This window comes from Ascaphus truei, chromosome 1, assembly GCF_040206685.1.
Source record: "Ascaphus truei isolate aAscTru1 chromosome 1, aAscTru1.hap1, whole genome shotgun sequence".
Lineage (NCBI taxonomy): Eukaryota > Metazoa > Chordata > Amphibia > Anura > Ascaphidae > Ascaphus > Ascaphus truei.
This window is the reverse complement of record NC_134483.1, coordinates 311240977-311253423: the sequence shown is the minus strand read 5'-3', so window position 1 is coordinate 311253423 and position 12447 is coordinate 311240977. Positions and strand designations below refer to the sequence as shown.

General features: G+C 43.8%; 1 protein-coding gene across 9 annotated transcripts in view; it reads left to right on the top strand.

Annotated features, from left to right (window-relative positions):
* Nucleotides 1-12447, top strand: part of PSD3 (pleckstrin and Sec7 domain containing 3) — a 586117-nt gene that overhangs the window by 295360 nt on the left and 278310 nt on the right. Inside the window, exon 1 of one of the 9 annotated variants that reach the window (XM_075605203.1) lies at nt 791-916. The exons of the other annotated variants lie outside the window; for them this stretch is intronic. Within the exon in view, the coding sequence (XP_075461318.1) occupies nt 849-916 (68 nt within the window). The 5' untranslated portion in view covers nt 791-848. Of the gene's footprint in view, nt 1-790; nt 917-12447 lie in introns of those variants that run through there. 9 annotated transcript variants of the gene reach the window in all.

Here is a 12447-nt window from a genome sequence, read left to right as displayed (position 1 = left end):
TATAAGGTTTTTTATCCTTGTGGCCTAGAAATATATTCACACGTTTGGTTTTGCGTGCATCTATAGGGGTATCCTTGAACTTCTTTGTTCACCCTTTCTAATATTCAGGAGGTATAAGCAGTTGAAATCTTAAGTATCGGGGAGGTTAATATGGAGATCTCCTCAGAGCACAATTACCACGGTAACCTCAGAAGATAGAGATTAAGAGAACAATGCTTTTTATCACACAAAAAAAAGTATATAAAAAGAACGGGCAGGGCAAGATATTAGCATTTTATGGGATAGTGATAAAGGGGGTTTGCTGTTTTTAAATCAATCACTACTACCAGTTCACTTCGTATCAATGCAGGAGTTTAACTTGACCATGCAGACAAACAAAAGGCAGAAAACAATGTAACTACCGCCAAACAGCGCCCACATTTTAATTGGCAAAGTTTGCAGACACAGACAAGGCACCGTGTAAAACCGACTGAAGGATGCTTATGTTGGTATAATTTATTTAACAAAGGCATCAATCACCAAATGTGACGGCAGCAAAGGGGGCAATAGTGACATAGAGCTGTTCTGAAGCTGTAGGAAGTGGTACGGTAATAGTTTAGTGCTCCCATGTACGTTCACTGCTGGGAACCTAAACCATTGAGCAGACAGTGGTTAATGATGCAGGGACTAAGGGACTCCAGTAATGTTATATATGTCATTATTTTGAAGAGCGAGCAGGAAGAGATTCAGTGCCGTGTCAGGAGGTGTGTATCTGTACGGGGGAGGGTCAGTTCCTATTTTGTAAAGCAGGCAACATACTGTGTGTGTGAAAGTAGAAGACAGAATGACTTCCACCTCTACCTGTTCCTATGGGCTCGCTTGTGTCTGGGTGCGTCTCTTGTGATGGCCTGTCTCGTGAGGATCAGCGCTCTGCTCAGTAAGTCCCAGGGTGCTGAATGCCTTTGAGTAAGTCCTGACATATGTTATCATAGTTACAGGGTGACATTGATATCACTGAGACTTTGGCTGCAGTTAACCTGCAGGAGTTTCAAGTTAATGCTGCCACTTGTATAGTTCTGTAACACATCTGTCTGTCAGTCGGTGCAGTGTTGTACTTAATTAAAATATAACGGCATAGCAAAGCCTTATCCTAAAGACTTTGCAGTTGAATTGCAGAAACTGAAATTCAGGTTTAGCTAAAAACAGACATGAAACTGGCTTTTCTGGTGGTGTTTTTCAATTCAATGCCCATTGTCCTGGCTATGTATGTATGTATTTATTTATATAGCGCCATTAATGTACATAGCGCTTCACAGTAGTAATACACTTGACAATCATATAAATAACAATTAACTACAAATAACACATCATGGGAATAAGTGCTTCAGACATAAAAGTAACATTGTGGAAGAGGAGTCCCTGCTCTGAAGAGCTTACAATCTAATAGCATACAATCTATGCTTTTTGCTTTGCTATAATGATGGGTGACAGCATATGTCACTGTGACAATGTCAACTGCAAACCAATGTTAACTGTCATGACAGTAGCTAGTTACCCACACCTGAATGTGTTAATGATGACATAACCTACAGTATTAATACAGTAGTATTAATGATGCTACTATAGCAATTTAAATTTATGTCCATGATCATTAATTACGAGGGTCACTATAAAAGTGCAAATCTTCTTTCCTTTGTGTTGTGCCTGCATTAAAGCTGCTGTTCAGTCTTTTTTATTTATTTTTTTAGTTTCATGTGGGCAATCTCTAATTACCTAAAGAACTGCATAGCTGCCGGTCAATTCGTTCTCCGTCTATTGATCGGCAAAGTTTGGCGACATCTTTAAATATGGGGAATGTAAATCGTTGCTATAGAAACAAGCATGCTTGTTAAAATGGAATACAAGAAAATTGGTCTTTCAAAGTTGTTTTTTTTAAAACAGAAAATGCTAAAAGTATTTTTTCTTACTACAAAACTGATTTATTAAAAAAAAACACACATGCAGGATATTGCCTGAACTGCAGCTTTAAGTGAATGGAAGATATCCAGAAGGAGAATTGGAGCACAGCTACAAAAAAATGCTAGAGAGTGTTTCCCAAAATGAGAGGTTTATTATGGTCAGAGCATGGTTGACAGAAAAAATAGAGCCCTCAGGCCCCCACCGACATGTTTCGAGCGTGCGCTCTTTATCAAGGTGTACAATGATCTAATATTCCCCCTTACCTAATATAGTCTCCTTTTCCCGCCAAACGTCCCGTTAACCCGTCGCTTAGCTGTATCACCTGCAATGCGCCCTGTTGCCAGAGTGCATCACGAGTACCACGCTTCACGGCGGGTGTCGCGGTGGCGTCAGCGCGTCAAGAAACACAATAAACTTTATTGACAATATAAACTTAACAATCTAACATAACTTCAAACAACTTTATTAATCTATTGAAACATAATATATATTAACTAAAGATACAAACATATAATACGAATAAAATCAATTAAAAAAAACACAAGCAAGTTTAAAGAAAAATTACAAGCAAGGTTTAATGAAAAAACGTTGATCGTTACAAGTTTAAAAGAAATATTTATTTATATATTGGGTTGTGAAACATATGGATCCACATATCCCCACCCTATCCAAGATTTTATAACCAGCATGTACCTACAAATTAGTCAATATATTCACTTATTTAATCAAACCTAATGAATAACTAGCATACATGCTTGTACCAACAGATTTTTTTACAAATGTATGTAAGTTATATTCCTAAGGTATGGGTATGGGATTCATATGTTTCAGATCATAATCTTAACCATATACAGCTTTGAGGATGAGTATCTTATAGTGTAAGTGATATAACATAGTTTAGTTTTCCCAGTCTATCCATAGCACTTATAAGTATGTAATTTATTTTATCATTATACAATCAAATATATACATAGAAATTGATGGTAATGCAAATAGATTATAATATGCAAATAGAATATATATACATAAAGATATAAATTTGTATATAATAAATGGATTCATAATACATATACATTTTTATATAGTGATAATTAATGAATTCATAATACAATTACAATTAATTAGGTATCAAATCATTTTAAGTATGGGTTTAGATCCCAATCTGTATTCAATCCAATGTTAACTGTCATGACAGTAGCTAGTTACCCACACCTGAATGTGTTAATGATGACATAACCTACAGTATTAATACAGTAGTATTAATGATGCTACTATAGCAATTTAAATTTATGTCCATGATCATTAATTACGAGGGTCACTATAAAAGTGCAAATCTTCTTTCCTTTGTGTTGTGCCTGCATTAAAGCTGCTGTTCAGTCTTTTTTATTTATTTTTTTAGTTTTATGTGGGCAATCTCTAATTACCTAAAGAACTGCATAGCTGCCGGTCAATTCGTTCTCCTTCTATTGATCGGCAAAGTTTGGCGACATCTTTAAATATGGGGAATGTAAATCGTTGCTATAGAAACAAGCATGCTTGTTAAAATGGAATACAAGAAAATTGGTCTTTCAAAGTTGTTTTTTTTAAAACAGAAAATGCTAATAGTATTTTTTCTTACTACAAAACTGATTTATTAAAAAAAAACACACATGCAGGATATTGCCTGAACTGCAGCTTTAAGTGAATGGAAGCACACATTTTGCAAGAGATAACTATGTTCAGTAAATGAGGAAAATGGTTGTTGTAAAATGGATCTCTCACTCTAGTGTCAAATAAATTGAAAGCATGTTTCTCTCACTTAAACATTTAAAAGACAAAAAACATCGCTACAGGGAATTTCTTTTATAATTACATTCAGGGCTGCCAACGGGTGAATGTGACAGGCTAAGTGAGAGAAGATGCCTGGGTGTCTGGGCTCTGCTTCCCACTGCTGTGCGGCCCTATAACTTTTAGTGCCAGCGAGGCACAGCCCTGTGGCCCCCAATGGCGGCTCAACAGTGAGCGCCCAACTGAACAGCAACTCACATTCCTCAGCTTGAGCATCCGCTCACATTCTCACACCTGAACAGCAGCTCCCATTACCCCGCCTGAACATCAGCTCACATTCCCCCGCCTGAACATCAGCTCACATTCCCCCGCCAGAACATCAGCTCACATTCCCCCGCCAGAACATCAGCTCACATTCCCCCGCCAGAACATCAGCTCACATTCCCCCGCCAGAACATCAGCTCACATTCCCCCGCCAGAACATCAGCTCACATTCCCCCGCCAGAACATCAGCTCACATTCCCCCGCCAGAACATCAGCTCACATTCCCCCGCCTGAACATCAGCTCACATTCCCCTGCCTGAACAGCAGCTCACATTCCCCTGCCTGAACAGCAGCTCACATTCCCCCGCCAGAACATCAGCTCACATTCCCCCGCCAGAACATCAGCTCACATTCCCCCGCCTGAACAGCAGCTCACATTCCCCCGCCTGAACAGCAGCTCACATTCCCCCGCCAGAACATCAGCTCACATTCCCCCCCGCCAGAACATCAGCTCACATTCCCCCGCCAGAACATCAGCTCACATTCCCCCGCCAGAACATCAGCTCACATTCCCCCGCCAGAACATCAGCTCACATTCCCCCGCCAGAATATCAGCTCACATTCCCCCGCCTGAACAGCAGCTCACATTCCCCTGCCTGAACAGCAGCTCACATTCCCCCGCCAGAACATCAGCTCACATTCCCCCGCCAGAACATCAGCTCACATTCCCCCGCCAGAACATCAGCTCACATTCCCCCGCCAGAACATCAGCTCACATTCCCCCGCCAGAACATCAGCTCACATTCCCCCGCCAGAATATCAGCTCACATTCCCCCGCCTGAACAGCAGCTCACATTCCCCTGCCTGAACAGCAGCTCACATTCCCCCGCCAGAACATCAGCTCACATTCCCCCGCCAGAACATCAGCTCACATTCCCCCGCCAGAACATCAGCTCACATTCCCCCACCAGAACATCAGCTCACATTCCCCCGCCAGAACATCAGCTCACATTCCCCCGCCAGAACATCAGCTCACATTCCCCCGCCAGAACATCAGCTCACATTCCCCCGCCAGAACATCAGCTCACATCCCCCCGCCTGAACAGCAGCTCACATTCCCCCGCCAGAACATCAGCTCACATTCCCCCGCCAGAACATCAGCTCACATTCCCCCGCCTGAACAGCAGCTCACATTCCCCCGCCTGAACATCAGCTCACATTCCCCCGCCAGAACATCAGCTCACATTCCCCCGCCTGAACATCAGCTCACATCCCCCCCGCCTGAACAGCAGCTCACATTCCCCCGCCTGAACATCAGCTCACATTCCCCCGCCAGAACATCAGCTCACATTCCCCCGCCAGAACATCAGCTCACATTCCCCCGCCTGAACATCAGCTCACATTCCCCCGCCTGAACATCAGCTCACATTCCCCCGCCTGAACATCAGCTCACATTCCCCCGCCAGAACATCAGCTCACATTCCCCCGCCAGAACATCAGCTCACATTCCCCCGCCTGAACATCAGCTCACATTCCCCCGCCTGAACATCAGCTCACATTCCCCCGCCTGAACATCAGCTCACATTCCCCCGCCAGAACATCAGCTCACATTCCCCCGCCTGAACATCAGCTCACATTCCCCCGCCTGAACATCAGCTCACATTCCCCCGCCTGAACATCAGCTCACATTCCCCCGCCAGAACATCAGCTCACATTCTCCTGCCAGAACATCAGCTCACATTCCCCCGCTTGAATATCAGCTCACATTCCCCCGCCAGAACATCAGCTCACATTCCCCCGCCAGAACATCAGCTCACATTCCCCCGCTTGAATATCAGCTCACATTCCCCCGCCAGAACATCAGCTCACATTCCCCCGCCAGAACATCAGCTCACATTCTCCCGCCAGAACATCAGCTCACATTCCCCCGCCTGAACATCAGCTCACATTCCCCCGCCAGACCATCAGCTCACATTCCCCCGCCAGAACATCAGCTCACATTCTCCTGCCAGAACATCAGCTCACATTCCCCCGCCAGAACATCAGCTCACATTCCCCCGCCAGAACATCAGCTCACATTCTCCTGCCAGAACATCAGCTCACATTCCCCCGCCAGAACATCAGCTCACATTCCCCCGCCAGAACATCAGCTCACATTCCCCCGCCTGAACATCAGCTCACATTCCCCCGCCAGAACATCAGCTCACATTCCCCCGCCTGAACAGCAGCTCACATTCCCCCGCCTGAACAGCAGCTCACATTCCCCCGCCAGAACATCAGCTCACATTCCCCCGCCAGAACAGCAGCTCACATTCCCCCGCCTGAACATCAGCTCACATTCCCCCGCCAGAACATCAGCTCACATTCCCCCGCCTGAACATCAGCTCACATTCCCCCGCCAGAACATCAGCTCACATCCCCCCGCCAGAACATCAGCTCACATTCCCCCGCCAGAACATCAGCTCACATTCCCCCGCCAGAACATCAGCTCACATTCCCCCGCCAGAACATCAGCTCACATTCCCCCGCCAAAACATCAGCTCACTTTCCCCCGCCTAAACATCAGCTCACATTCCCCCGCCAGAACATCAGCTCACATTCCCCCGCTTGAATATCAGCTCACATTCCCCCGCCAAAACATCAGCTCACATTCCCCTGCCAGAACATCAGCTCACATTCCCCCGCCTGAACAGCAGCTCACATTCCCCTGCCTGAACAGCAGCTCACATTCCCCCGCCAGAACATCAGCTCACATTCCCCCGCCTGAACATCAGCTCACATTCCCCCGCCAGAACATCAGCTCACATTCCCCTGCCTGAACAGCAGCTCACATTCCCCCGCCTGAACAGCAGCTCACATTCCCCCGCCAGAACATCAGCTCACATTCCCCCGCCAGAACATCAGCTCACATTCCCCCGCCAGAACATCAGCTCACATTCCCCCGCCAGAACATCAGCTCACATTCCCCCGCCAGAACATCAGCTCACATTCCCCCGCCAGAACATCAGCTCACATTCCCCCGCCAGAACATCAGCTCACATTCCCCCGCCAGAACATCAGCTCACATTCCCCCGCCAGAACATCAGCTCACATTCCCCCGCCTGAACAGCAGCTCACATTCCCCTGCCAGAACATCAGCTCACATCCCCCCGCCTGAACAGCAGCTCACATTCCCCCGCCTGAACATCAGCTCACATTCTCCCGCCTGAAAAGCTCATAGGAATTGAATTTTTTTTTTACTTATTGAGAATAAAATCCAGTTGTAAGAAGCAACCTAACATGTGTACCTTGGTTCAGGGACCTCCTTCCTATTCTCTTAGTTTGTCTTAACTAGCAACGTATGTACTGTTTGTTATAAAATGCTAACGTCCTGCCTCTCACATTGCACTGTGCTGCAGAATAAGCTGGCACCATACAAACAAATAAAAGATGGTCATAATAATGAAAGCATTAACAGTGAAAAAAATGGTAACTGGATAATCTCTTTTGAATATACATTTTTTTAAAAAGAGAAGCAAAATTATAAATGGTCAATGACTAGTATTGCATCGAAGAACAGCCTGTAACCAAAATGCAGTATTCCCGGAAGAGCTTCCATGTGCATGTACATTAGTAAACCTCTAGCTTGCAGTTTCAAGGAGAAGTGAAATATTTAACAATATGTTACATGAAGGTACTTTGTGTGTTTTTCTTACAAACAATAAAACAAGTGCATACTGCACCTCCCAACCCTTCAAAGGGCTCAAAAGAGACAATAAAAACACAAAACATCACATAGAAATATTTGGGAGCCTCTATAAATATCTAATAACATTCAGTTAACATTTTCTGCAAGGTCAGACTGACACCTGACCATTCTAGCCACAGAAGCAGTTTTCTCGATAAACAAAAATATTCTGTCCTTAAAAAAGGTCATCTTATCCGGGACCGATCCTATTATTGTGATTTCAAGATATATGCTGTGAGTTCAACGGTCTGCGATTGGAGAGATGCTGCATAAAACTCCCTGACAGATTTGTCTCTTAATACCGTCAGGGGGATTTCCTTTCACACATCAGTTGCCCCTGTAGCAGACGTGTGTGAGTCTCACTAATTTGGAGTCAATCTCTCTGATTCTTAGCGCAATTACTCTCAGACTTAAATGAAGTCTCATAGATAAAAATCAATACTTTTACCAGTGACATAGCTAGATATGTGCGTGCCCCCGGGCAAAAAAAACATGTCAGGGGTCCCATTAATATTAATTCCGACCGCAATTTTTTTCTCATTATCCCTTCTCTCCATCATCCCTCCTCACCTCTCTCCCCATCATCATCAGCTCTCCCCCTCATCATCATCCCCATTATCACCAGTTCTCCCCCTCATCATCATCCCCATTATCACCAGTTCTCCCCCTCATCATCATCCCCATTATCATCAGTTCTCCCCCTCATCATCATCCCCATTATCATCAGTTCTCCCCATCATCATCATCATCACCACCATCATCAGCTCTTCTCCTCATCATCATCAGCTCTTTCCCCCCCCCCCCATATCATATATCTCCCACCCCCCTCCTCATCCATGCCTACCTGTGGTAATGGAGACAGGCGTGGGGAGATGGTATGTGGTGGTGGGCCCCCGGTGTTAAAGGATAACCCGGTAGAAGAATCAGCACTTGAGGTAGGGGCAGAGCAGCACGGCACAAGGTGAGGAGCGGACTCTAGCAGCAGACACCGGAAGTAAGAAAGACCGCTGGGGCGTTCTCCTCCTTCTCTGCCTCTGTAACAAGTGCTGATTCTCCTACCGGCTTATCCTTTAACACCGGGGGCCTGCCACCGCATATCATCTTACCCCGCTTGGCTCTACAGGGGGGGTGGGGGGGAGGGAGAGTGGGCTCCCCAAAAGCTCTCTTATACGTTTTCTGTAATATCACCCTCTTAATTCATAAGCTAAAAAATGGAGGCGCATAGAACAGAGAAAGGGTGGTACGCCTGATGCTTGTCATTGCGCTCACCACTGAGCTCCATGCTTTGCTTAGCAGCATTATATTGGGATCACATGGTTAAGTGATTGCAGTAGTACCTCAAATCTCATGGGGCAATTTTGCCGCAAAGCCAGGATATTTTCATCTTGCACATACAGATGTAGCAAGACTCGCTGTCTCTAGCACCGGGGTCATAGAAGCAGAATTCTGCGGCGCCAGAGAAAGTGTCGGCCTCGATCTCTCTGCAGGGGGTCCATGGTCTCAAATGAGAACCCCCCCCAGTGTTATTCTTCTGGTGCTCGCGGGTGACAGCAGCACCAGAGAGAGTGAGCTTAGCTACATCTGTATGTATTAAAGTACTTTGCTCCGACAGAGTTATCCTAACATTTATACTGAATGGCACAATCAGATTAAAAAAAATAATAATACAGCGACTTGTTTGTAGCAGGTTGTCATTGTAAGACCATTAAAATATTCTGTATTTTAATAACCTGACACACAACAGGTTAACTTGAGTTGCAAGTTCTAGCTTAAAAATACATGATATTGTTTTATGGCAGGTCTGGCATTGACGTGAAATGGAAATAAATAGATGGATTATTTTAAGGTGCATCCTAGTGTATTTTGGAGGCATGGTCCGTTGAATCAGTTTACAGATGTAGCAGGGTTAATGCTCGGGACACACGTAAACCACTGTAAAGTGATTAGCCGCGTGTGGAAAAGGGGCAGAGGCTAATAGGTGCAGTAATGCCTGCCATATCGGTATATAAAAAAGACGTTTCCAGAACATCTTTGCTGCAATTGCCATTCTCACCAGTAGAGGTCTATGCTAGTAGCAGTTAAACTTGAACAGCTTTCATTTACTTTAAATATTAAACCTGCATTCGTGGAGATCACTTTAGTTGAATGAGCATAAAGATAACAGGAAGGTTTTTCACACCGTTAAAGATTTACAACGTTTTATAGTTATACAGAATACTTACTGACCTTTTCTTTTCAGGATTTACAATTTATTAAGCCTGTGTTTGCACTGATAAAGTGCAATTACTGATTGCTTTATTACTCTATGGCCTCTGCTCTACATTTACTCTCTTAAAAGGTGCAGTTGCTGTGAACGTAGGACCAAAGGGAAATTAATTCATTGATACGTTTAATGGGTTAAAGGGATATATTTAAGCAGATCCAATTTGAAAACCACTAAACACACACACACACACACACACACACACACACACACACACACACACACACACACACACACACACACACACACACACACACACACACACACCATTTTATTAAGTTTAACATTAAAAGAAAGTAAATATAGCCCCCCCTGCCCGGTCCTAGGCAGTTTACATCAGTGTCTCTTATCTTGGCTTCTCAGATGTGGTTACCTTATCAGGGTGCTGAATTTGAGCGGCTGGGGGATGACATAGCAATGATGGGTGCCGGGAACTTTATTAATTCAGTAGCAGGTTTATTGTTACATCCATATACTGTATACTAGGAACTTGGTATAGACCTAATTGAATTCTTCCTAATGCTGCCTGAACCTACTTCCCTAGCTATCCCTATCTCAGCCCGCTATCGAGGTGCTGAGGCGTGATTAACTTGACTACTTACGGAAGCCCTCTTTGGGTGACTTCGGTAGAACTCCATTCCATATGGGTCCCTGTTGGGCCTGGTGCCAATCTCCCTCTGCCAGGGATACTGGTCCTTCCCTCAGGCACTACGTGCCACCTTTTGGCAGCTTGGAGTGAGGCCAGCTATGGACCCTCCGATGGGGCTGCTACCATTATGTATCAGGAATACGGCCTGTGAGTCCCTTCTGAGTATAGGCTGTCTATCTATGAACCCCCAACGGTGAAGGGACCCATCTCTTTAGGATGCTACCTAACCAGGGTACTGTCCGTACAATAACAGGGTATCCTTACCCTATCATATGAACGTATTTACATTATTCACAGTGAGATCCCACTAGTTAACCTCCTCCTGGGATCTGGCTTCCAGAAACTTCCCCCTGTCATATACATACATGTCTCTCTCCAGGCAGAAGGGGGTGGGCTTAATATCTGCAGAGTCACCCTAGCACCATGTATTGGGAAAAGGGCATTACTGTGTGTGGGCACACTCGGTTAACCCCTAAAGGCCATGGTAATCGCATAATAAACAACAAAAAAAACTCTATACAAAATAATTATAAACATTCAACTAAAAAAAGATGGGAATACAGAATTCAAGCATTTCAGCTCCTTACATTTATCTGTTCAACTAATAATAAATAAATTCATACATACTGTACTATACAAACAAAAGACAGAGGAAAGCTAACAATTTACCTGGAGCTTTAATTACTGGCAAACAGTCTTATTGCCAAAATGCATTAGATAAAGGTTAGAAAAAGTGTCCATCCATCATTTATTGTAATTGTACATTATAAATGAAATATGAATTAATATTGTTGACTTATGTATGGATATATATTATTGTACACCCATACATTATATAGTAATTATTACATTACATACCATATTAGTTTACACAAACATTTCACTGTAATCACTAAAAAAAATACATAATTTTGTTCATGTGGTGTTTCAGGCAGTTATATGATCATATATCTTTATCTCACTTACCTTTTTTTTAAACGAAAGGTTTAAGTCCTATACTCAGTACATAGCTTTTAGGCTATTCCAAGAAATAACGCGATGATAATCGGGGTCGGGATGTGAGTAAGGGCAGCCTTCGGAAGGTGCTAAATATCATAGTGTTATTCCCATGCGCTAACACTAAAAAAGGTCTGAGGATCTCCGTTGTTGGGTAAACGGCTCATTACCTTATGATATACTGTACATACGAGTAAGCCTAACATCTGTTGAGATGTAAGGATCCGTTATTTTCAAGGAAAATGCCAGGATATCGTATCGCTGTGCACATTTGGGGAAATTTGTTACAGATATTGATACTTTAAATTGAGATAACAGAACGTTTACAACTTAGTGAACTTCTGAAGTTCCGGAAGACAGTCTGGTTTGTTCCTACCCAATTATATGGTAATCATACTAATGTGTGCTTCTTTCTTTTATACTGCCCAGGTGACAGTCTGAGGGATAGATAAGGCATAAATAATAACAATACTGAAAGGGAGGTCTGTGCAAGAGATCACAAACCAACCAAAAGAGTTACGTTATAGATGCACACCTAAAAGATTATAACATAACTTTTAATGGGTATATTAAAATGAGATGGCAAAGAAAAATTGGAGCAGCGTATTAATTGTGCAAATGGTCAACAAAGTTTAAAAAAAACAGGGAGACAGGATGTGTGTTTAGTGACCTGTTAACGATCATGATGCCCTACACGTTTCGCTCACTAATGGAGTATCGTCAAGGGTGGATTGTAGGGGAAGTGTGCTTTAAATAGCATCCAGTTGTCATGGTTATGATCACAATTCAATTCCAGTCCTGAACACTCGACCCCCACCACTCCCCCCAACAGGTTGGGTTTTC